This window comes from Pholcus phalangioides, unplaced genomic scaffold (assembly GCF_987345545.1).
Source record: "Pholcus phalangioides strain wild (caught in Gottingen) unplaced genomic scaffold, Ppha-v1.0 ptg000020l_1, whole genome shotgun sequence".
In the NCBI taxonomy this organism is placed as follows: Eukaryota; Metazoa; Arthropoda; class Arachnida; order Araneae; family Pholcidae; genus Pholcus; species Pholcus phalangioides.
The window spans coordinates 12,117,223-12,143,426 of NW_028301613.1; the positions used below are offsets into that span (position 1 = coordinate 12,117,223).

The 26,204-nt window shown below is 42.3% G+C and overlaps 1 protein-coding gene across 2 annotated transcripts in view; it reads left to right on the forward strand.

The window, feature by feature from the left end:
• The first annotated feature begins 532 nt into the window (after positions 1-532).
• Positions 533-26,204, forward strand: part of LOC149070978 (diacylglycerol kinase theta-like) — an 87,359-nt gene continuing 61,687 nt past the window's right edge. For both annotated transcript variants that reach the window (XM_089248364.1, XM_089248365.1), the window contains exon 1: positions 533-1,269. In XM_089248364.1, the coding sequence (XP_089104490.1) occupies positions 1,032-1,269 (238 nt within the window). In that variant the 5' untranslated portion in view covers positions 533-1,031. The remainder of the gene's footprint in view (positions 1,270-26,204) is intronic.

A 26,204-nucleotide genomic window follows, 5' to 3' on the forward strand; every position in this document is an offset into this window, starting at 1 on the left:
GTTTGGGCTCATGGGGATTGTATAAAAAGTTAATTTTTTTTATTTTAATAACTATATAACCCCTTAAAACATGAATGAAATATTTGAGTACTACACGTTATTTGGATTCTTTTTCTAATTGGTAGTATGCTTCCAGTATGCCCTCTCCTGCACAACTGGCAGCTTTCAGCCCTTCATTTTATGGGGTTCACCGCCTGCTGGCCGTACAAATTTCGCTACCCTCCTCCACTTCTTATTTTATTGACCACTCTTTATCTCAAATTTACCGCCCTGGGCGGTAGCCCGCTAAGCCCCCCCCCCCATTTTCAAATGGCATTTTTTCTCGCCATCACACCTTTTCTCTCTCTCATAACATTAGTGTGGGGGGGGGGGGCAAAAAGAAAAATAGAGAATTTCGATTGCTCTCTTTCTTTCTCTCTCTCTCTCTCTGTGCATGTTAATAAGAGCGCGAGCGCGCAAGGATCATTTCCGCCACTGTCTCCACCTATCGGAAGAGACAGGAAATCCTCCATCGAATCCAATATGGCCGAAACCGTTCGAAGGTGATCATCGTCTGCTCCATATTCCTCATAAAAAAAAAAAAAAAGAAACCAGAGGGAATTGTGGGAAAGGGGGGAAAGAGATTCTCCAAAACCATTTATCGGAGGACAAACGGACAACCGAGAGGAGATATTGGTCGGGGCCCCCCGGGGGCAAAGGGGAATAAATAAGTGACCAACTTGAAAACCGAAGATGTCCATCATCGAGGCTCGTGTCCGAAGCACCACCGTCTACGAGAGAGAGAGATCATCATCATCCCTCATCGCAAGCAGGAACGTCACGGAAACACATCGATTTTTTAGCGGCTGCCGTCGACGACGACTAAACTGAAAAAAAAAAAAAGAACCCTCACCACCAACACCAATCTATCTCTGTTTAAAAATGGTTGGTACCTTCCTCATCTAAGGTCTGTATCAACCGCCGACCACCCTTCAGTTTTGTTTGTTTCTTTGTGTGTTGAACAACAACAATAATAAAGATACCGCAACAATATGGCCGGCAAGAACAGTGTCAGTGGAGTCGGCAGTGGTGTCGGTGGTATTGCCTTGAACCAGCAACCGCAGCAGGGCAAAGGCGTCGATTTGACCACGAGTCCCACGACCGAGGGCCCACCCGAAATTGTCCAGCAAGGTCATTTCTTCAGCAAGAAGACCTTCCACAAGCCGACTTATTGCCACCACTGTACGGATATGTTGTGGGGCCTGATCGGTCAAGGTCTTATCTGTGAAGGTGAGTAGGTTATCTCTTCTCTCTTGCCCTTTTTTTTGGATGTTATCGACCGTTTGCTCTGGTAATTATCACTTCCTTTTTAGATCTTGAAAGGGGGGTCTGCGAAGGCCCCCCCCCCCTCAATACGGAAATGGTATTGCATTATTAATACGCCGATAATGTTATTTATTTTTTGTGATAAAAAATGATGGAGAGTCGGTCTCATCCAGCTCCTGATATACCCACAGACCTTCGATTATTGAATGGTCACCTATGTGTTAGAATTTTTGGTAGGTCTCTTCGGTCAGGGATGGTAAGCTGCATTGACTCAACGGAATGTTCCTAATGCTTCTTTCCGCATACTATAGCTAACTGGAACTTTTTGCCGTCCACTGTCGTTGATTCACCCACGCCATTTATATTTTCGAAAAATGTAAAACATTTTTTCTGTCACCATCAACCGCAATCTCAGGTGTAGGCCTCGGCCAACATTATTGTATATATAAATAAAATAAATAAATAATGGAAATCCTCAGTAGAGTTTGCGGGCACCCCGTTAAGCAGTCGCTCATTCAGAGAATGAAAGTCCTCAATAATTTATGGACCCCGTTGATCAAACCCGTTAAGGTCCAACTAACAAAGCAGTTAAACAAAGTTAATAATGAAAGCCTGCAATAGTTTTCGGGCCTCGTTTTGATCCCCATAAGGGTGCCACTAATTTTTCCAATAATTTTTGAATCCCTTGAATCACCCGTTCGGGTTCCACTGACTCAACAGAATGTTAATAATTACAGCCTGCAATAATTTGCGAGCCTTATTTGAGAAGTTGTGGGGCCTGATCGGTCAAGGTATTATCTGTGAAGGGGAGTATGTTATCTATCCTGGGTTCCTTATTTTTGGATGTTATCGATCGTTTTCTCTGGTAACAATCACTAGATTTTCGATCTCGAAAGGTGTCTGTCAAGTCCCCCCCCCCCCCACAGGGAAATGATGTTGCATTATTAATGTGCCGATAATGATTTACTTTTGGTGACAAAAATTATTGAGCTCATCCAGCTTCAGATTTTTCTACTCCCCCCCCCCCTAGATTATTGAGTGGGTCACCTACGTCAACATTTTTGGCGGGCCCCCCTCCTCAGTCAGGAATGTTAAGCTGCATTGGCTCAGCGGGATTTTCCTATTGAAAATTTTCATTAGTAAGTAGTTTGCGGGCTCCTATTTGACTCAGGCCCCGTTAAGATGCCACTCACTCAGCAGAATGTGAGTCCTCAGTAATTTGTGGGCCCTGCAAATCGACCCATTAAGGTTCAACTAACACAGCTGAGTGTTAATAATGAAAGGCTTGCATTAATTTGCGTCCCCCTATTCGACTATGGGCGCGTTAAGCTACCACTGACTCGGCAGAATGCTGAAAATTCTTCATTTTTAGGACCTCTATTTGATTCGGGGCCCCGTTAACCAGAATGTTAAGCTTACTCAGCACAATCTTATTATTGAAAGTATTGAATAATTTGCGAGGCCCCTATTTCACTTGGGGCACCATTAGCCCACCCGTTAAGATGCCATTGAACTCATCCGATTGTTCCTACTACTAAACCAGACACATGCACCTCGTCCATATTCCTCTGCGGAACTTCTAACGAATTGGTGCATGTTGGAATATGTGTGTATGTATAGTGAACCTTCCGTGAAGATTGTTTCTGTGTAATGCTTGTTATGTGTAGTGCTGCCATCTGAAATCAATTTTTTTAACTATGAGTTTTTCTCAACTTATAGTGCGTGGAGTGTAATGAATGAATAATTGTAATGTTGTAGGCCTGTTGCTCCCTGCGTTCTGCGGAGAGACTTTTTAACGGGTAGATCGGCTCGCATTCGTGCCACGAAGTTGGGAACCGCAGAAAACCAACTTCAGTCGACCACCACTGCGGCGACAGTGGAGTTTGAACCCGGTTTCTCGCGATGCGAAGCCGTCACTATGACCACTCGGCCACCACAGCGGCATCCGATTGTTCCTAATAAACACGTTCAATCATTTACAGAACCCGTTCGTCCCCGTTAGGCTGCCACTGACCAACACCATTTATAGCAGAAGGCCTTCGTGCGAAGCTCGTGACGTCACTGAAGATGTCATCTCACCTAGAACCCCTTAATACACAAATATACACACTTATATGAAGGTGTCTTATTGGATATACTGCAAAAAGGGTAAAGATGGCACATGCGTCGGCCTGCTATATGACTATAGGTGACAGGACCTTCTTCAGTGACGTCACGAGCTTCGCGAGGAGGCCTTCTGCTATAGATGGTGTTGCACTGACTCAACAGAGTTTTTCTAATGAAAGTCTTCAGAAAAATGTGTGTTGGGTCCCGTTGATCCACCCGTTATGGCTCTACAGACGCAACAGAACGTTAATAATGATAGCCTGCAATAATTTGTGGAGCCCTATTCGACTCGAGCTACGTTAGCCCCCGCCGGTTAAGAACCCAATAACTCATCAGAATGTTCCTAATGAACGTGTTCAATCATTTGCTGGCCCTAACTGATCAATTGTGTTCAGGGTCGGATTAACCATTAAGCAAAATAAGCACGTGCCTAGGGCATTAGAGAGGAGAAAAGGGGCACAACTGAACATAATTAAATTATATTTTTTATTAATGCACAATTTATTTCACAGTATCAACAATTTTCGGTAGAAAATCCTCAAAGATCATATTGGAAATGAAAGTATTTCGAAACTATACTCTTTGCCGTAAGATAAGACACAAGACTATGTTATTTCGATAGCAACAATATTGAGAAATCTCAAATCTAGCGAAACTAATTATCTTGCGAAATAGAGTTCACGTTAACCCATTAACGCCGGTTGGTAAGAAAATTTGACATTCGAAATTTTAATTTTTTTTCTTTGCTGTCTTTAATGGGTTAACACTGGCTTTTGTGGAATAAGATGTCACAAAAACTTCCATAAAGTAAGCTCAGGGCATTCTTAACAGTATCATAGGTTCCAGAGGCTTACGCAGGTAGAATTCCCCCCCTTCCCCATGACGATTGAAAAATTGAAAACTTTTGTAAAAAGAATTGAAATATTGAAAGAAAATACTCTTAACGTTACCAAATCGATATCTTGTTCATTTAAAATTCTTTTTTCGAAGGTTAGTAACTCAACAATTTTCTATGGAAAGGTTCTTTGTGCCCATCGAAAGGTCAATCCTGTGTACGCTTTTGATGGGTCCCTGGGCAAGAAGCAATTTTTCCGAGGCCCCATCTATCTAAAAATACCTGCCTTCCAATTTGCATACTTATTCTCGAAGATTGTAACTAGATGTGATTGTCACGAGGCGTCCCCGAGTCTTGGCTGAAATCTGGATTATCTCTGTTCAACGAATCGAAAGAAAACACTGAGAACTTGTTTGAATTTATTCCACTGGTGTTGGACGTAATATTACGCCCGTGATCGTAAAGAGGTTATTATTTACGAATTATAACCTATAACAAATAATTATTTAAACCTAAAACATAAACAGTGGAACTTCGGTTAACGAGCTCAATTCGTTCCGCCAACGTGCTCGTTATGTGAATCAAACTTCCCCTTAGGGGAAATAATGGAAACTCGGATAATTCGTTCCACAGTTAGTCATTCACATGAAAATGACTAACAAAAACGGCGTTCAATCAATAATTAAACACATTAATAATTATACATAATGCAATAAAAAATACGCAATATAAACAACGCCATAAATTAACGTGCAATACGATAATGTTTACAAATTAACTTAATTCTAAACGACGAGAGAAAGAGGAGGACTATTGTTTAGGACGATTTAGACTCACTGTTGTTCGCAAACTCATTCTTTTTATGTGACTTCAAAAAGAACCTCATCCAATGACACTTGCTTCTGCCTCTTTTTTAGGATTTCTGGGAAATGGTAAATTGCAGTGTTCGTTGAAGAGACTGCACATTGCTACAGCTTTATTTGGGGGGGGGGGGTTCTTTTCTGCAGAGTTTTGCACAGATTCCGACATATATTCTACACTTCTCTCTAATTTAATTTTATGTGAGGGACTTCTCCTCACTTCTCTCTTCCTCAGATAAGATACCGTCCACGAACTCTTGCTGGTGCGTGCAAAAGAGATCCATCACCTCATCTACCATAAACTCCGAGACATTTTTCACCATTAGTTCTTGAATGCCATCCTCATGCACCTCCAGTCCATGGTCTTCCCCAAGCACAAACTCTTTTCGACAAGTAGTGCTTCTTGTTCATGCGTGAAAATAAATGAACAAAGCACAATTTTTGCTTGTAATGCGAACCATCGCTCGATAGATATCCAGCTTCTGATTTCTCTACCCACGACCCTCCCTTACATTATTGAGAGGGACACCTATGCCAAATTTTTTTTGCGTGCGCCCATGGCAAGGGACATTAAGCCGCACTAATTCGACGTACACTTCCATAGTTTGCGGGCCCCGTTAAGCTGCCACAGACTCAGCAGAATGTTAATAATGAAATTTTTTCAATAATTTTTTGGCGTCCTTGAGCCACCCGTTAGAGTTTCACTAACACAGCAGAATGTAAATAATAAAAACCTGCAGTAATATGCGGGCCCCGTTAGCCTACCCTGTAAGCTGCAATTGACGCAGCAAAATGTTCCCAATAAACGTGTTTAATCATTTGCCTCGTTGATCCCCGTTGGAGGGTGCCACTGACTCAGCAGATTGTTAGTGACGATAGCCTGCAGTAATGAGCGGATCGCTATTCGACTCGAGCCCCTTAGCCTACCTGTTAAGCTTCCTACTGACTCTACAGAATGTACCTAACGAAAGTCTTCAATAATTTGCGGTCCCCTATTCAACTCGGTCCACGTTAGCCCAGGGCCGCAACTAGGGGGGGGGGGGAAGCAGGCGGGTCTCGTGCCCCGGGCGCTAGGCCAGAGGGGGGTGCAAATTTTATTCACAAACCTCTCCTTTAACATTAGAAGGGATCGCCAAAATGCGCACTTGCACCGGGTGACCAAACATCTAGTTGCGGCACTGCGTTAGCCCACCAGTTAAAAACCCAATGACACATAAAAATGTTCCAATTAACGTGGTTTTTATCATTTCCGCGTCCTATTTGATCAGTTGTGGGAGCCTGGTCGGTCAATGCCTTATCTCCGAAGGTGAGTAGGTTCTCGCGTTTTTTTTTTTGGATGTTATCGATCGTTTGCTCTGATAATTATTACTATTTTCGGTCTTCAAGGGGTCGTTGAAGGCTCCCCCCTCCCCGTGGAAATTACATTGAATTATTAATGATGATAATTGCATCAATAATTATTTATTTTCTTCGAAACATTTAAAACGTCTAGCTTCTGATTTTCTTACCCATTGCCCTTACATTGAGCGAGGCGCCTATGCCAAAATTTTTTAGTGGCCCCTGTAAGTCAGAAACGTTAAGCGCTGCACTGATTACCCGGAATTTTTGAAGACCTTCATTAAGAAAATTTTGCTGAATCAGTGGCACCCTTACGGGGGGGGGGGGTCAACGGGGCCCGCAAATGATTGAACACACTCACTAAAAACATTCTGCTGAGTCAGTAGCAGCTCAACGGGTAGGATATCGGGCTCCAAGTCGAACAGGGCCTTACAAATTATTGCAAGCTTTCATTATCAATATTATGCTGTGTCTCAACCTAATGAGAGTCTTCAGTAGTTTGCGTGCGGGACCTTATTTGACTCGGGGCAAGGTCGAGCTGCCACTGACTCAGCAGAATGTTAAGAATGGAAGTCTTCAATAATTTTTGGGTCCCATTGACCCCCGTACAGGTGCCACTGAGCAGAATTTTCCTAATGAAGGTCTTTTCAATAATTTTTGTGCTCCCGTTAAATCACTCGTTAGGGTCCCACTAAGCAAGGGTCCTGTTAGCCAGTGGCGTTAGAGCAATACCACCCTAGGAATATATCTTTAGCGTGGCGTTGGTTGGAGCCAAAGGAGCTGTGGGTGCTCGCGCACTCACGAAAAGAAGTGTGTCCAAGGGCACCCTAAGAATTGATTCAGAAATCAAAATTTCCTAACTGAAGGTGGAGGCGAGCTCCCACAGGTTCAAACACTTCCGACGCCCCTGCAGTCATCTCAGTGATGAAGGATCAGATCTGGTGGTTCATTCAAATTTCAATGACTCTCCGAACAATGTTGAAGAAGAAATTTCAAAACATTAAGAAAAAAAAACATTTAAAGCTCGAAATTTCATTTTCCGATTTTGGGGAAATGAACAATTCACACTACAAACTTCAGCACCTTGATTGATACCGAAATCATTACTGAATGTATGGTCGACTCAAGCGACGAAAATACAGCAGAGGATGCTCCAGAGGAATTAAGAAAAGGTAACAGTGAAAAATGCTGAGCCATTTTCTGGAGAAAACAGAAGATAGAGCCCAAAAAAAAAAAAATATTTGCTGCTCTTGCTAGTATAGGTGAAAAATTGTAAAGGCTCAAAGAACAAAAAAATATGCATCAGTCTAAGCCTACACATTATTCTAAATAAGACAAATAAATAAAGTGAATTGAATAAAAAAAAAATGAAAAACCTCGAACGTATTTTAGTATATTTGCGTAGCCGCTGTGGTGGTCAAGTGATCATAGTGACGGACTCGCATCGCAAGGACCCAACTTTGAACTCTACCGTCGCCACAGTAGTGGTCGACTGAAGGGTTTTCTGTGGTTCCCAACTTCGAGGCGCGAATGCGAGCTGGTCTCCCCGTTAAAAGTCTCGCCACAGAGAGCAACAGTCCTACAACGGTAAAATCTTCAATCATTACACTTCACTCATAGGTAGAAAAATTGATGGCACATGGCAGCATCATACATAACAAGAATTACGCAGAAACAACTTCACATTAGGTTCACAACACGGGCACGCACATTACAACATGTGCCAATTCGTTAAAAGTTTCTCAGAGGAATATGAACGAGGTGCATTGCATATGTGGTTTAGCAGTGTATTTGCATACTGTGTGATTGGACATTGATTATGTATCAAACCATTGATTGTGTAACCGATTTAATTAGTACAGATCGTTCATAATTGAAAAACCCTATTTTAAAGTAGCCTACACGCGGAAACAGTTATCAGAAAATTGTGAAAGTTTATGGAGAACTTCATAAAGTGATGGGAATTTGTTTCGGGGTGGGGGGGGGGGTTAGTTGCGCATGTCACCACCAGAGGGTGTTTTATTAAGAAATGACACATTTCGGCAAACGTTTACAATTTTAACAATTGTTAAACACTTTTACAATGGTTACTGCAACAAAACATGTTCCACATGATGGCCATCACTTTCAGATAGCATGTGAAATTGCAAGATGGCATGTTCCACAACTGACCGAAGTTTGTGCGGGGAAATGTTGAGCACGTGGCATGAAATGCTGCCTCTAAGGTCAGGTAAAGTTCATGAATTGTCATTACTTGCCAGACATTTCAAATGCCCCCAAAGCCAAAAATCGCATGGATCAAGGTCCAGTTATCGAGGAGGCCATAGATTAGGGAAGTGCTGGCTGATGACACACGTTCTTCTGTAAAATGTGTTTTAAGAACATTTTCGTAACACACTCTGCAATGTGTGGAGGAGCTCCGTCTTGCATAAAGATTGTGTCTGCAAGGCAGTGACGTGCTTGCAGAGCCGGAACAATTTCGTTCTGTAACAGCAATGCATATCGCTTCCCGGTGATCGAACATGTCCCTGGACCAGTAGAACGTAACGCCTCGTAGAAGTAAGGACCGAGAATAAATGATGCAGTAAATCCACACCATACCGTCACTTTTGGTGAATTCAACGGAACCTCTAAGATAGCACGCGGATTTTCCGGTTCTCAAATTCGGCAGTTGTGAGTACTAACTGCACCATCCAAGTGAAAATGCGCTTCGTCTGTCCAGAGAACATTCCAAGGCCACTCTGAACCGACGTCAACGCGAGCTAGAAACTGCAGTGAGAACCGGAGTCGAACGCCATAATCACGTGGAAGCAACTGCTGCACAAGTGAAAGTTTGCACGGATAATATCGGAGGATATTCCGCATGATCTTATGGACAGTTGGACGTGGCCTATCCAGCGCCTGTGCTACGCGCCTAAAGGCCAGAACACACTACACTGACGTGACGTGATTATCACGTCTCGTCAGCGGCGTTGTGCATTCTGATTCGAGGAAATTCAGCGACGTCAAAATTCTGTGACGTGGAATTCCTACGTCACAGAATTTTCACAGAATTAAAGCTCTGTCCTCTTGCACCTGAACTGAAACCTGCGTCTATAGAAACGGGTTTTCTTCCTCTTCCAGGACGAACAGCCAACGATTCTGTGGTTTCAAATTTCGTTATCAAACTCCGATATGAATTCATTGGACCTTTACGAATTTTCTTCCAAGTCCGATACAGAGCTGCTACTATAGTCCGTTGCAGGTTAACTTTGCAGTGAAGAGGAAGCTACGAGGGAACCGCATCACACGTTGCTATGACAACGAAAGCCTCTTAACCTATGTATCGATACGCGGCCTCGGTAAGGTATGGCTGATTCTCGCCAATCTCGCAGAAAAAAATATTTTTTATGTGTAACGTAATGCTTGTAGAAAAAATTGCAGTCAATTAGTAACAAAAAATTAGCTAATGAAAAAAAAAATCATTGTCGATACTTTCAGAAATTAAAGTGCGGTTTTTGAAATCATTTTTTTTTTAATTGAAAAATATCTTAGTAACTCCTATTAACCTGGTTTTCACGTTTGAATTTGGGAATAGCCCCAATTAATAATAATAAAAATGATAAGGAAAAATTTAGAATTCTTTTACTCACTTTTCTTGCCGAAATTTCCGTCGCTCACCCACCCGAACGCACGGTATACGTCGATGCCACTTGTTATCACTACCGTTTTAGTCATTTTTTACGGATTCCCATTCTATGGAATCCTCACTTGAAGTTGTAGAACTATCGGATTCTCTATTACTTATTAATTGTTGTTGCTCCAACATGTGTTCCATCAGGCCATCTACAATCCAAAATTCCTCTTTTTTTTTTCAATTATTGCCAAAAAGAACGGAGAATGTTTTAGCGTGTCTCTGGCGAAAAGAAAGATACAACTGTCACAGAAGGAAAAAATACACTGCATTGTGGGTCTCTCTCTCTTGCTTATTTATATTTATCTGGCGAGACACTGAAGGGGCATCTGGAGGCTCGTTCCTGGGTGAAAAAGAGACATTACTTATGTCAACACCCTCCGCTATCGGCTATTGGAATTCAGAAACCACCCCTATCCTACGAACACGGCAAGAAATATATATAAAAAAAGGGGGTGCCTGGAACCATAACCTACACCCATAAAGAGATAAAGAGAGCCTCTCACAACGGTATCGCGCTGTCGTGAAAGAGGGACACTTCCTGAAATCTGAGTGAATATCTGAATTCGTTGGAGGTTATTTTCGGGAGAAACAAAAATACTAATTGAATATTCGTCTGGGTGTGTAGGCCTATAACTACATGCAAAACTGAGTGAAAAATTGTATCGGAAAATTCAACAAAATGACGATATAATATATATATAACTGTGCAATATTAGCGGGGAAAATTTCTTGGAAATCGCGCCAAAATGTTCTTGAGCTCGCCATGGATTTTTGATAATGGTAACCAATATTTTTTTATAATTTAAAAATTTTAAACGAATATACATTGGTTCAAAACGGTATTTTTTCAGTATCTTTTTCAAAATCATAAAAAAATTTGAAATATTCTATATAAATGATCATCATAAACCTCCGATGTATGGGAACTATGTTTTGCGGCAAAGGAATACACACTCTCTACCTTACTCTTCACTGCAAAGTTAACCTGAAACAAACTATAGATACTTGGTCAGCCAGGGCAAGTACGCACTTGAGAGGTCACCCCGTAATGCTGAAAGAGAGGTTAAAGGGTTAAATTGGCGCCCTCCTTTGTTCAGCGCTCGGGACAGCAGACCCGTCTGCTCCCACTTAGTTGCCGCCCTGGTCCGATATTTCCGTAGAGCAGCTGCTGCGGAATTGCTGTTTTAGTAAAACAATTTGACCAAGAAACGCGATGTCGTAAATTTATCGTCATTGTGAGCAGCAAACACATTGAGAAACAAGATCTCCGCGAATGTTTCTAGGTTTTATATCAGCTGCTGCGTGATATCACATAAATTTACATGTTTACTACAGGTATTCAAAGTGAAACGCCCTCTGGTGGCGACATGTGCAACTAATTTTTCTTTACCGAAGCAAATTCCCATCACTTCATGAAGTCCTCCGAAAAATTCCACACACTTTTCTGATGGCTGGTTTCGCCTCTAGGCTACTTTAAAATAGGCTATTTTAATTATGGACGCCCTAACATGTAGTAAAATATAACACGGTATTTTTTTTTAGTTTTTATCAATCGGATTTTCCGCCATTTCGGTGCGTTTTTCTAAAGAAAAATTCTATTTCTCGAAAACTCCCTATCGCGAATTTTTTCCCCGTCCCGTCAGTTTCGAGATACAGAGGTTTGACTGTAGTAAAATATGAATTTACAGGGGCTATCTATGTTCGCCCTCTGACCTTCTTTGGTCTTTGGGGGATTTCATTTTTCCATGGAAATTTCTGGACAGAAATGCTGAGGCCCTATGGCCCGCGGGACAAATGTGGCCCTCGGAGTCATCTGGTGTAGAACGCGAACTCAAACCTAATTTTGTAAAAATGAACTAAAAGGGTCATTTGCAGATAACTTGAGTGACTCATAAGAAGGGGGGGGGCATTGCCCCACCAAAGTCAACGGTGGAGTCGACTGATCTTATGTATATATGAATTGACATCATCATCATCGTGCCCCCTAACAATAATGACCTTGCCCCCCCCAGACTTCCAAGTCAATCTCCACCTATGCCCGTCCCGTGACACACTTGCAGATCCCTCAAATCAAGGGCGTAGCCAGGGGGGGGGGGACTTGGGGGTCTGGTCCCCCCCCCCCCGAAATGTGAGAAAATGACCGAAAAAAGGGAAAAAGATGGCCAAATCCATTGTTCTGTCACTTTGGTCCCCCCCCCGAAATGAAAGTGGTCCCCCCCCGAACGAAATTTCTGGCTACGCCCCTGCCTCAAATGACCTGTAGCACATTTACAGATCATTGAAATTACTCGCGGGCTTAAGTGACCTGTGGTGCATAGTCCACATCATATAAGTTTCCTGTTGCACAATCCCAGATCACTCAAGTAATCCACATGGCACAAGTTTTACTGTCACGTGAAAAATAAAAAAGTGTTACTGTAGATAATAAATATAGATTGATCTCGCGCGACTTTTCACTGTCAAAACCGAAACGAGAACAGAATTATTCTCGAACTCGATTCCCAAAGAAAATTACTGCTCACTTGTTCAAGGGAAAAAAGAGGTCGTAATCTCGTCCATTTTTTGATGGAAACCACAAAAAAGAAGCTAATGACCATAACAAAAGCGTTTCCACCACCGTTATTACCCCCAAAAAAATCCCCTTCAATTTAGAGAGCACTTCAAATAAGTAGATCAAAACCAACACACGAATTATTTATCAGATTGTAGAGGGCCTCTCACATGATGAGGTAACAAAAAAAAGAACGGAATAAACGAGCATCATGTAGATATCCAACACGAACCACCAAAAGCCCGATGACGCCCAAAACAAAGAATAAACACATAAAGGGTGTTTGGGGGGGGGGGGGAGTGAAGACGAATAATTACTACGCATGCGCATCGTTGATCATTTGCAGGTGTTATTAATGGCTCCAAGAGGTTATTCGGTGAATTCTTGATGATGATGCGTGTATGCACAGGGAAAAATAAAAAAATAAAAAAATACATTTTCCCGGGAAAAGGGAAAAATTAAAAAGAAAAACAAAAAAAAAACGAGGGAAGAGATAATAATATTGGTAGCCATAACAAACACGATAAAATAGAAAACAAAAAAATGTTGCGGTGGAGGCGTTGGATCGTCGCGTGCAACAACGTCATTAAATTACTGTGTATTTGCTCTGGGGCCCCGCCATCAGCCGTTATCATCATCATCATCGTTCCATACGAGCTTCTCTATTGTATTTAACCTTTGTTTTCTTTTTTCGAGGGGCGGGTGGGGGTTGGGAGGCAAATATTCAACAGGTAGCCATTCCTACCCAGTGACGTATTTACGGGTAGTGGAAGGGCTTAGCGGGCTGCAGCCAAGGGCGGCCAGTTTTGAGGGATAGTAGATTTGGGGAATGAATGGCCAAGAAAATTATTAGCATGGGAAAAGGACGGCAAAATTTGTATGGTCTACCATAAATCTGCCTTTGCTCAGAGAGCGAGGGATTAAGTCAGTGAGTGACCTAGAGAGTTTGCAGCATAATGAGTGAACAAACGAGTGAGCAGGCACGTGAGTGAGCGAAAGAGTGACCTAAAGTGTGTGTGTGCAAACATGTAAATGACCGAAAGAGCCCCCTAGAGCTTGTGCAAGCATTTGACTGACCAAAAGAGTGACCTAGAAAGCGAGGCACCGGGTCAGTGGGCGACCAGATGTGACCTACAGAGTATGTCAGCAGGTACTGACCAAAAGAATGAACTACAGAGTGTTTGAGCATGTAAATTAAAGAAAGAGTGGGTGATCATGGGGGTGATCACCCACTCTAGCAAGGGACTAGTTCACCGACCGACCAAAAGCGTGACCTAGAAGGTGTGCAATCATGTGAATAATCAGAGGAGTGACCTAGAAATGAAAGACGAGGTCAGTGAGCAACTATAAAAGAGAGACGTAGAACGTGTGCAAGTGTGAGTGGCCAAAACAGTGTGCACACATGTGAATGAATAAAATAGCGACGTAGAGTGTTTGAGCATGGGAGTGACCAAAAGAGTGACTTAGAAACACAGGTATATTTACAGGACGGGGGGGGGGAGAGGGGAACCAAGCACACTGTGCCGAATTCGGGGAAACTACATTAATGTGTTAACGGGACACAAATTCTGGGTAGGTACATGCCAAATATTTCCATTGTGGGGATCGTATCAAAATGTTTTGCTGTGTGCGCAAGATAAAAAAAAAATCGAAATACGGGACACACATTTCTCAGAGAGTTACCGACTTAAAATATTGTTGGCAGTCCCACTGAAATGGCAAAATTTTGGCAAAATCCCATTTTGGCAAAATTTGTTTACGTGTCTCAAGACAGTTCCTCACCCACAGACAGGGCCCACACTAAAGGGGTGCAGGAAGATCTGATGCCTCAGCCGCCGGACTAGAGGGGACGCAAATTTCACTCTTTAACCTCTCCTTCGGCATTATGAGGAGGTGCCAAAATGCGTGCTTGCCCCGGCTGACCAAGCATCTATTGCGGCCCCGCCCACAGAGCTGCGTCGCATGGATCAGATCAAAACCCTGTGTTTGAGATGAGGCTGGGGGATTTTACTGTCGAAAACCAATTTTTTGGCTGCTCGGAATCGTGTAACCGGGTCTTGCTCGGCTACAAACAGATAGTTCCACGCTCGAAGGGAACGTTGCTCTTGAGGTTCGCAAGTTTGGGGTAAACAGGAGGATCCAATGTTCCAGACGCCAGACACCAATATTAGACTAGCATAGGTGAATACGGGAGGCGATGAGGGCGACCGTAACATCCGTTCATCAAAAAGATAATATTATTGGAATAGGTGGTAAGACGTAGGTGGCCCCATTCGTCATCCCCGCCCGCAATCACCATACACCCCCCCCCCGTTTTGATTTGATCGATATTCAGAATTAATGAAAAAAAAATATTCAGAATTGATGAAATTCCCATTTGATGAAAGAATATAATCGATTAATCAAAAATTATCAAATATTATGGCCCACGCCTCCCTGTTTGACTCGGAGCTGAAGGTCAACGAGTTTATTTCCAAACTAAAAACATAATTGCAAACAAACTTATTCAACAGCTCTAAATGTTGAAAAGTTGAAATTACTAGTTAAAACATGACGCGTGCGTGCGGACCTGCATTAGTGCTAGATAACAAACAAGTGAGTAACAAAAAAAGCATTACTCGTCTTAATCCTTTAAAATCACGGACGTAATTTTTCGTTCAAACGCCAGAGGAACAAATTCAATCTAGTTCTCTGTGTTTTCTTTCCCCTCTCCTCATCATCGCGAAGCTTTATTGTATATAATCCTATGAACCGAAGTTATATTTTTTCACCCCGTTTCTTCTATACACTTATTAGTGATTCCACCCATATATAATGTATTTTTCTACTACAAAGATAGCATAGATCAGTTGCATTACGTGTGGTAGGACAAGGTTAACAGATTTACCGCTGATACGTCAAATAGAGATCATCCGAATTTGTCAAAAGCCTGTACGTGAAGGGGGGGGGGGTAGTTTAAATACATTGAAGCAACGCTTAAATTTGTATGCCAACAAAAGAATTAAATTCAAAAGAAAGTCACCGTCACTGACATCATAATCATCTTTCTTTTTCGCGAAGAAGTCTCACACGTTACAATCCTTTCAGATCAGTCCGCTACAGAGCACTCGGCCTCATTGGGCCCACCCGTTAAGACACCACTGTGTTGAATCTAGATGCCGCAGTATGACTTGTTGGCCCTCGAGTTTCACAGAAATTGGTTTTTGGCCCATAGTGTGTCAGGAAGGATGAAGACCCTTTCAGTAAGCGTAAGTAAACTTCAGGAGAGTTCGGGCGCCTCACTGGTTTGAAAACATGTCGCGGGACACTTGAATGATCTGTAAATGTGCCATGAATCAGTTGAGTGATCTGTAAATGTGCCATGAATCAGTTGAGTGATCTGTAAATGTGCCATGAATCAGTTGAGTGATCTGTAAATGTGCCATAAATCAGTTGAGTGATCTGTAAATGTGCCATAAATCAGTTGAGTGATCTGTAAATGTGCCATAAATCAGTTGAGTGATCTGGAACTATGCCGCGGGCAGCTCTGGAATGGTGTCACGTGGTCAAGTGATCTGTAACTGTGGTGCGGATCACTAAAAAGATGTGAGGACTGCACCGCGGACAGCTTAAGTGCTCTGTCAATCCAGACACGACCCGGGCTCTGTCCCTTTCGGGATGTAAGCCTTTTACCCGTATGGGTTGGATTGTGCTGGGGAGAGCCGGGGGGTGCCTGGCCGGGGCACCCGCCGGGGAACCACCAGAAGGCGTCCCCTCCCGACACCCCCGACTCCGACTCTCTGTCTAAGGTCCTAGCTGCAAGCGCGAAGCCTGGTCTTCAGGGTTGTCTTTCTTTTAAGGTGGCGGCAGCAGCTCCCCCACCCCAGGCAGCCACCCCCGGGGACGAGCCCACAAACCTGAGTGATGGTGAAGGGGGTCCCACCCAGACCCCCGATCAAAATCCCAAAAATCCCATGGGTGGTTTTATTTATCTTGAGAATATTTACAACATGTCACTTATGATTTGTTGCTTCGTGGCCGCCAACGCGACATGTGCCTTCACGGGGCGCGACATTCATATTTACAAAGTATTCCGCCACGCGATAGATTCCCGTATCGGGGAGCGGTTGATGTTTTCTATCTGCGTTATTTTTGAAGTCTTTCCTCAGTATGAAAAGTCTCTATGTGGCCAGCCCAGGTGTTGGCTGGGTGGCTCTGGCGAGCCCGATAATTCTTTGTGGCTAGCCCGCATGCTGGGCCACCGACTTTTCCTATCTCACAGTCCAATTTCTGGCTGAGTGGCTCGGATGAGCCCGTCGATCTGTGTGGCCAGCCCAGGTGCTAGGCCACTTCTTCGCCGTCTCTGGCTGGTTGGTTCGGGTGAGCCCGTCGCTTGTTCGTGGCCAGCCCCAGGTGCTGGGCCACTTCTTCGCAGTCGCTGGCTGGTTGGCTCGGGTGAGCCTGTTGGTTCTTTGTGGCCAGCCCGGATGTTGGGCCACAACTTTTCCTATCTCACAGTCCCATTTCTGGCTGAGTGGCTCGGATGAGCCCGTCAGCTTAAGTGCTCTGGAACTGTTGTCAGGGCCGTCTTAAGAGCATCATGGGCCCCGGGCCAAGTGATTTTTCTGAGGCCCTACTTGGCGAATTCTCGAAAATTTGAACCAGTTCTCATTCTTGTGAGGTCCCTCTTTTCTTAAGGCCCCCCCGGGCCGTGTAAATGTTCCACGGATCACTTAAATGATCAGGAACTGTGCCGTGGGTCACTCAAGTTGTCCGTGAATATGACACACACACACTTGGTTCATTTCTACAATATTATATTTAATGTCGCGAGACACATTAAAGAACTCCGAGGACCACATTTGACCCGCAGGTCATGGGTTGAACATGTGTGGCGTAGGTAACGGTCTAAAGTATAAGTAATGTAACTGAACAGAACTGCAGTGATAGCGCGGCGATCCCTTCTCTGTGAAGAAAAAAAATAAATAAATAAAAAGAGCAATGCGTAAAATATTTGACTTTGAATTTCGTATTTTTCGCGCATGGTTTCGATTTCTCATGATCGATGATGATAACATGTACTCGGGAATCATTTCAGCGATTCACTCGAGAATGCTTTCAGCAAGATTAAGGTATGGATTATTATTTAGATATCACACAAAACATGGTTCAACCATTTCATAATATGAAATATTCAACCGGCATCAGTTATAAACGTTTGCAATTTTTTTTTTCGTGCAATTTAGAAACGTGTGTTTTCATTCAAAAGCAAATCCTTGATAGAAGTCGATGACTGTGATCAATAAAAATCACGTGACTATGAGTGCACTGCCACATTCACAAATGTATCGACTGATTTTTCTTTCCGGTCTTCCATTCCGAACGCATAACCCTGTCTCTATCAAATAGTTTGTTAACGCCATAGAACAGAGGTTCTCGAACTTCTGACTCCTGCGGCTCCCTTGCCCTATCATCCAGATATTCTACGGTTCTCTTGCCCTGTCATCAAGATATCCTCGGTACCCTTGTGTGCCGTCATTCAGAAATACCCTCCCCCCCCCCTTGCCATCTAATTAAGATACCTGCGGCTCCTTTGCCTTGTCACCCAGATATCCTACTGTTCCCTCTCCCTGTTAAGATACCCTCTGTTCTCTTGCGCTGTCATCAACGGCCCCTTTGCCATCTCATTAAGGCTACCTTGACCGTATCATAAAAAAATATGTAACGGCAACTTGCTATTTCATCAAGATACCACCGACTGCCTTGCTTTGTCATCCAGATATCCTACGGTTCCCTTGCCCTGTCATCAGGATATCCCCGGTTCCCTTGCCTGTCATCAGGATATCCTCGGTTCCCTTGCCTGTCATCAGGGTATCCTCGGTTCCCTTGCGCTAGCATAAAGAAATTAAGATATCTGTGGCTACATTGCTATGTCATTAACATACCTATGGCTCTCTTACCATCATTTGGTACCTACGACTCTTTTGCCATCATTAGGTACCTACGGCTCTTTTGCCATCATTAGGTACCTACGGCTCTCTTGCCATCATTAGGTACCTACGGCTCTCTTGCCATCATTAGGCACCTACGGCTCTCTTGCCATCATTAGGTACCTACGGCTCTCTTGCCCTGTCAAAATACCTGCGGCTCTTTTCTCTTTTCTCTTTTATTACTATTAAGTTTTCTCTTTTCTCCTTCGCCTAGTTGTTGCCACTAAAAAACCATTAGCCGTAAGATAAGGCTAACTGCGCTTGAATTTTACAGGGGAGAAGGGGGTCTTCACATAATGGTATTTCTACACACTTGCGCTATGAAGTGTCCTTGAACGATTTTCGGAGCTTTCGCATGTGAATGAGATGACGGGTTGCAATTAGATGAGCAACTAAAGTTGTACTTTCGTTGGGATGATCCGTCGACGGTTGGTACATCAAAGAAACTTGCGTTGTACCTCTTGGATTTTGTAAAGCGAAGGCTGTGGCACTGCGATCACAAACAGTCTTTGCGTGGGCGAGAAAAGAAAGAAAATAAAAGGGAAACAAAGGGCGTTTCACGAAGTACAGATGACTGGATACCAAGCGAAGGTAATTGGAAAGAAAAGCCTCAATTTTCTCTGTGGGGAATCGAACCACTAACCTCTCACTTTCCTCACAAAGGAATGCGAGAGACACGCCAAGAAAGTGCGAGACTGGTGGTTCGATTCCCCACAGTGGAATGCGACTCCTCCTTCCAGTTATCCTCTTTTGGTGTTCAGTCATCTGTACTTCGTTTAATTAACATAGATCCATCGTTTCGTTAAAAGGCGTTTTAATTCATAACCCCGTGAATAAGGGTGTGTTGACGGAACTTTTTTTACCAAACTACTATACTTAAACCACTATTAAGAAACCCAACAATTCTTTGTTATTGGTTCAGGAGGTGTGCCTTCTATTTTCCATGTTTGAAACTCACAAATCGGCACACGATTGAATGATCAGTGGTCTTCAACCTTTCAAACAATGCGTGCTACATAGAAAATTCTAGGACGAGCTTCTAAAGGATGCATAATCTCACTAAGGCCCACGAAAAGTACTTTAAAAAAACGGCTCATGAGAATCTTCGTTTCTCAATTCATAGCTGAAAGAACTAAAGTTATATCATGAGAGGTTTTGATAAAGCTATTATTATACTGTATTATTATACGAGTTCGAAATTTCGTAGTTCTCTCAAAACAAAGAATACCTGGCAACCCTGAGCACGATGCATGTTAACATGCAATAGAGGACGGGACGTGAGACTAGTGTCGTTTCGATCGCGAGTGACGATATTGATTTTCTTCTCACCGTCGCGTGGCGAAAGGATTGAATTTTTTGCCTTCCATTATGCTATTATACATCTCCATCTCAAGCAAAATCGTTCGAACCAAGCGCACGCCAAATAACAGCATCTTGCTCTTGATTTAGTTTTCCACTGTTTGCGTTGGGGGAATGACACAACCGGAGGCGTATTTACGAGGGGGAGAGGGAGTGTCTCGAGAGTGCATTTGAATCACCAAAAGAGTGACCAGGCACGATCAACTCGATTCATTGCGTTGAGTCAGCTGTGGAATAGGCCAGTTAGCAACCAAACGTGTGACCTAGAAAGTTTGCAAGCACATGAGTGACCAAAATAAGGAAATAGGGACATAAGGAGAACGCGGGACCAGGTCAGTGAGGGTGATGTCCCTATTCATCCTTTCCCGTTTTATCATCTTGCTGAAATAGTGTCATTTCATCCTCAGGTGATAAATACACTCCATTCCCCACCCGTTCGTATGTTGTGCAAGAGGAGCACCCATGGCCCCTACATCCTGGAGCGGGGTCCCTAGGCTGGGATCTTTTCCGGGCCCCTTCTGTAGTTAATTTACAGCGTGAAAAAGCAAAAAATTATGAGAACTGTCCCGGGCCCCTGGACTAGAGCCCTGTCAGCCCCCCCCCCTTTGTGGGGGGCCATTGGGAGCATCAATGTCGAAGTCTGCCATCTTGAAGGAGCATGTGGGCGAATTCATTGGTTAACGTCAGAAGTGGTATAATAACCCGTGGGACCAAACATTCCTTTTCTCCACTCCCCAGCGGCTATCTCGTTCAGCGCTTGACCTACAGTCTACCTAGGAGTAGGGTGGCCGTACGTCCCGTATTTGCTGGGACAGTCTCAGTTTTTTCTGTTTTTCTGGCCGTCCCGAATTTTTTGCAAAACTGTCCTGACTTTTCCCGTTTTTCAAACACAGTTTACTTGAATACTTGAATTTGCTATTTTCATCAAAAATGTTGACACAGGTGATTTTCATAAGCTTTAATAACTGACGAGTTGATATTGTTTCTAGTGATATATATTTGTGTTACATTTTCTCTGAATATTAAACGTATTGACAACATTTTAGTTTTCAAAAGTATGTTGAAGTATTTTGAAATATTTAGTGAGGCAGTATTTCTCAACATACATAAACCATACGGAGAGTCAGAAGCCTCCAGCTTTTCACATTTGACAGGCAGCTGTGAATGCAATAATTAGCGTATAGATTTTATCAGGGGCGTCGGAAGTGTTTCGAATCTGTGGGTGCCCGTCTTGAGATTCATGTAGAAAAAATTGGATTTTTGAATCAATTGTGTGGGTGGGCCCGTCCTACAAACTTCCGTGGGTGCTCGAGCACCCACAGCACCCCCGGCTCCGACGCCACTGGATTTTATTCAACATCTTGTGTGTTGAGAGTAACATCTTATATATAAATGTGAAAGTATGTATGTATGTATGTATGCTCTTTATACAAATCTACAGTTTTAGACCGATCGTCGCCAGATTTTGCATATATACCAAACAGGTCCGGGATTGAACCGTAGGCTACTTTAAAAGTTCGTCAGAGCTGGGGAAATGCCCGAAATGGGCGAAAAACTGTCGGGCAACAATGGTTTTGGGGCCTCAACAATCACTTTCGGAACGTTTACTTTGGTTGCCGTGGTTTCCAACAATGCGTTTCAGACGGGAATATATGCCTTTACAATGGTTTGTCACACCTTTAATTCTGTTATTGTAACAGTTTATTCCTTCATAACGGTTTGTCACTCTTTTCCAATCCTCCCAGTAATTGCAGAAAACCCGGGAAGCGCCGGGTATTTTTGCTAGCCTATATACAGGGTGTCCTGTAAGTGCTACAGCGGCCTTTATCTCATCAACCGTCCATCGTAGAGGTATAGTTTCGATTTAAAAAATGCGTAAAAGGCGTTTGAATAATATTCGCTGCACAAGCTGGACGTATGACGTCACTAACAACAGATAACAACAACTACGACGACAAAATTGGGAATAAAAATGTTTAACGCTATTTGATAAACTCAATGCTCTGGCACGAAGTTAAAAAATTATCATTATCTACCAACATGCGAGTTCAACTGCAAAATGACTCAGCACTACTATCATTTTCACATCAGTTGATCAAACTTGGCAATAGAAGAATTCCCGTAGACCGAAGCGCTGGACTTATTAACCACTGACAAAATCCATTTGGGAAAATAAACTCAGTTCAAGAACTTGCAAAGTCTTCCCAAACATTCAACAAAATCACCCAAACCATGAGTGGCTTTGTGAGATAGTGATTCTGGCACCGAAAAATGACAGCGTGAACAAGATCAACGAAAAAATCCTAAGAAGTATTCCGGGAGACTCCATATCTTACAAATCGGTTGACACTGTCATAGACTCAGCGCAGACAGTTCTGTATCCTGCAGAATTTCTGAACTCTTTGGATATTTCGGATGTGCCACCACACAACTTGACCCTCAAAGTTGGAGCACCTATAATGCTTTTAAGAAATTTACAGACACCGAGACTCTGCAATGGCACCAAATTCTGCGTGAAGAAATTGCACAATTACATCATTGAAGCAACGATTCTAATTGGATGTGCCAAAGGAGAAGACATCTTTATTCCACGTATCCCAATTATCACTGAAGAAATTCCATTCACTTTCAAGCGATTACAGTTCCCGATTTGTTTAGCTTTTGCCATGACAATCAACAAAGCGCAAGGCCAGTTGTTAGTAGTGGCAGGTATTAGCAGTGCTAGCAGTGGCCTACATGAGCCCTGATTTTCACACGGACAGCTTTACGTCGCCTGTTCGCATGTTGGTAATCCCAAAAATTTGTATATCTGCACACCAGATGGAAAAACAAAAAATATTGTGTATCCACAAGCGATTGCCTGAAGTTTTTAATTAAAATATTTAAAAATAAAAGTAATTTTTTCTTACTTGATGCAGAAATTTTTTTGATTAAGAAATAATTAATAAGCTATGCATACATAATTTTTTTACGGGGCGGGCAACGTCGCCGGGTATCAGCTAGTCTTATATATAAATGTGAAAGTATGTATGTATGTATGTATGTATGTATGTATGCTCTTTATACAAATCTACAGTTTTAGGCCGATCGTCGCCAGATTTTGCATATATGCCAAACAGGACCGGGATTGAACCGTAGGCTACTTTAAAAGTTCGTCAGAGCTGGGCAAATGCTCGAAATGGGCGAAAAACTGCCGGGCAACAATGGTTTTGGGGCCTCAACAATTACTTTCGGAACGTTTACTTTGGTTACCGTGGTTCCCAACAATGCGTTTCAGACGTGTATATGCCTTTACAATGGTTTGTCACATCTTTAACGCTGCCATCATTACAGTTTATTCCTTTATAATGGTTTGGCTCTTTTCCAATACTTCCAGTAATTGAAGAAAACCCTGGAAGCGCCAGATATTTTTGCTTGCATGTATACAGGGTGTCCTGTAAGTGCTAATGTGGCCTTTATCTCATCAACCACCCATCGTTGAGGTATAGTTTCAATTTAAAAAGTGCTTAAAAGGAGTTTGAATATTATTCGCTGCAGAAGCTGGACATCTGACGTCACTAACAACAGAAAACAACAACTACGACGATAAAACAGGGAATAAAAATGTTCTACGCCAGCTGATGAACTCAATGCTTGCCTCAAATCATCAGCACTCTACTTCACCAAACACCAACTCTGGCCATATCGCTACATTGCAATTTACTGCCATTAGTGAGATGGATTGGAAGTGAAGGTGCTGTCCATCGGTGGTCGCCTCGAGTTTGTTAGGACATCAACACTCTGGCACGAAGCTAAAAAATTATCATTATCCACTAACATGCGAGTTCAACTGCAAAATGACTCAGCACTGCTATCATTTTCACATCAGTTGATCAAACTTGGCAATGGAAGAATTCCCGTAGACCCAAGCACTGGACTGATAAAGTTCCCAAATGGATTTTGTCAGTTATTATATATATAAACTCGGTTCAAGAACTTGCAGACAAAGTCTTCCCAAACATTCAACAAAATCACCGAAACCATGAGTGGCTTTGTGAGAGTGCGATTCTGGCACCGAAAAATGAGTGTGAACAAGATCAACGGAAAAATCCTAAAAATTATTCCGGGAGACTCCACATCTTACAAATCGGTTGACACTGTCACAGACACAGCGCAGACAATTCGGTATCCTGCAGAATTTCTGAACTCTTTGGATATTCCGGGTGTGCCACTACACAACTTGACCCTCAAAGTCGGAGCACCTGTAATGCTTTTAAGAAAATTTGGAGACACCGATACTCTGCAATAGCAACAGACTGTGCGTAAAGAAATTTCACAATTACATCATGGAAGCAACGATTCTAACTGGATGTGCCAAAAAAAGACGTCTTCATTCCACGTACCCGAATTATCACTGTAGAAATGCCATTCACTTTCAAGCGATTACAGTTCCCGATTCGTTTAGCTTTTGCCATGACAATCAACAGAGCGCAAGGCCAGTTGTTAGTAGTGGCAGGTATCAACCTACTTGAGCCCTGTTTTTCACACGGACACCTTTTCGTCACCTGTTCGCGTGTTGGTAATCCTAAAAATTTGTACATCTACACACCAGATGGACAAACAAAAATATTGTGTATCCACAAGCGATTGCCTGAAGTTTTTAATTAAAATTATATTATTAATATTATTAACAATAATAATAAAATTAAAATTAATTAAAAAATGAAAGTAATTTTTTCTTACTTAATGCAGAAATATTTTGATTAAGAAATAATTAATAAGCTATATATATATATGTAAATTTTTTACAGGGCGGGCAACGTCGCCGGGTATCAGCTAGTCTTCTATATATATAAAATTGATTTTCTGTCTGTCTGTGTGTGTGTATGTATGTTCTCTATACAAATCTACAATTTTAGATAGATCGTCGCCAAATTTTGCATATATACCAAATGGGACCCGACTTAAACGATAGGCTACTTTAAATTTTTGTCAGAGCAGGGTAAGTGCCCCAAATGGGCAAAAAACTGTAGGGCAACAATGGTTTTCGGACCTCAACAATCACTTTCCGAACGTTTACTTTGGTTACCGTGGTTCCTCAGCAATGCGTTTCAGACGTGTATATGCCTTTACAATGGTTTGTCACTTCTTTAATCCTGTTAGTATATGTATATGTATAATAGTTTATGCCTTTATAATGGTTTGCCAACACTTTCAATGCTATACAATACAATTACCATTCAATACTCTCAGTAATGAGGCTTTTTGAATAGACGTCATAATTGTCAACAGCGTCGCTTTGAGGGTCAGGAAAAGGGTGAGACTCATAGAAATCAGTGTTAAAATTGCCGATTTTACTGTAGAAATGTTGAAATTTAATGGGGTTTTCTACCACATCAATAATTTTAAAAATTGTATTGAATTCTCGATTTCTGAAATATTGAGTTTGCTTAGAGGTATACTAAGCCCAAGAGATATATTAAATATGAAGTAATTAGCCTGACTTGATTTCAACTTTTTATTTATATCTTCTCAAGCATGAAATTTAATGTCTCCGTATTGTCTTTTGATATTCAACTGCATCAATTCATGTAGGTAAGGATATTTTAAAATTAATTATGGGACCGTAAAAGTATATGGAAAAAATTCCACAGCTTTAATTAAGCATTTTTGAAAGCTGAAACAGGCAGATTGGATAACTTGAAGTTTAGGGGGGAGGGGGGAAATTGAAATACCTAGCGCGCGCACCCCACTTAAAAAAGGAAAAAAATATATATATTCATTTTTATGTTTCTTTAAATCTAGATTTGTTTAGTTCATGAGTCGCACAGGAAATTGCCATATTGGTTAACTTAGACACGGTTTGCATGTCCCTCAAAGAAAGAGGTAGATATCACGTGCTTCTAACAGCCTCATTGAAGAAAACCCGGGCAGCGCCGGGTATTATAGCTAGTTGATAATAAAACTTTGACATGGCCTGTGAATTTCACCGGAATTATTTTTTTTTAATTATATATTTTGCATAATAAACACATTCAGAGCACAAAGTAAAACTATAAACAAGTATGTGAAATTTTCTGGTAGCAGTCTTTTTCCCTTCATTTGAGGGAAAAGGTAGGGTGGGCGATAAAAAAATAAATTTGAATCGATTAATGAGAAACAAAATATGCAGAATTCTCGAATCACCACAAATGAACTCATTCTGAAAATCTTTTCAAACTTGGGG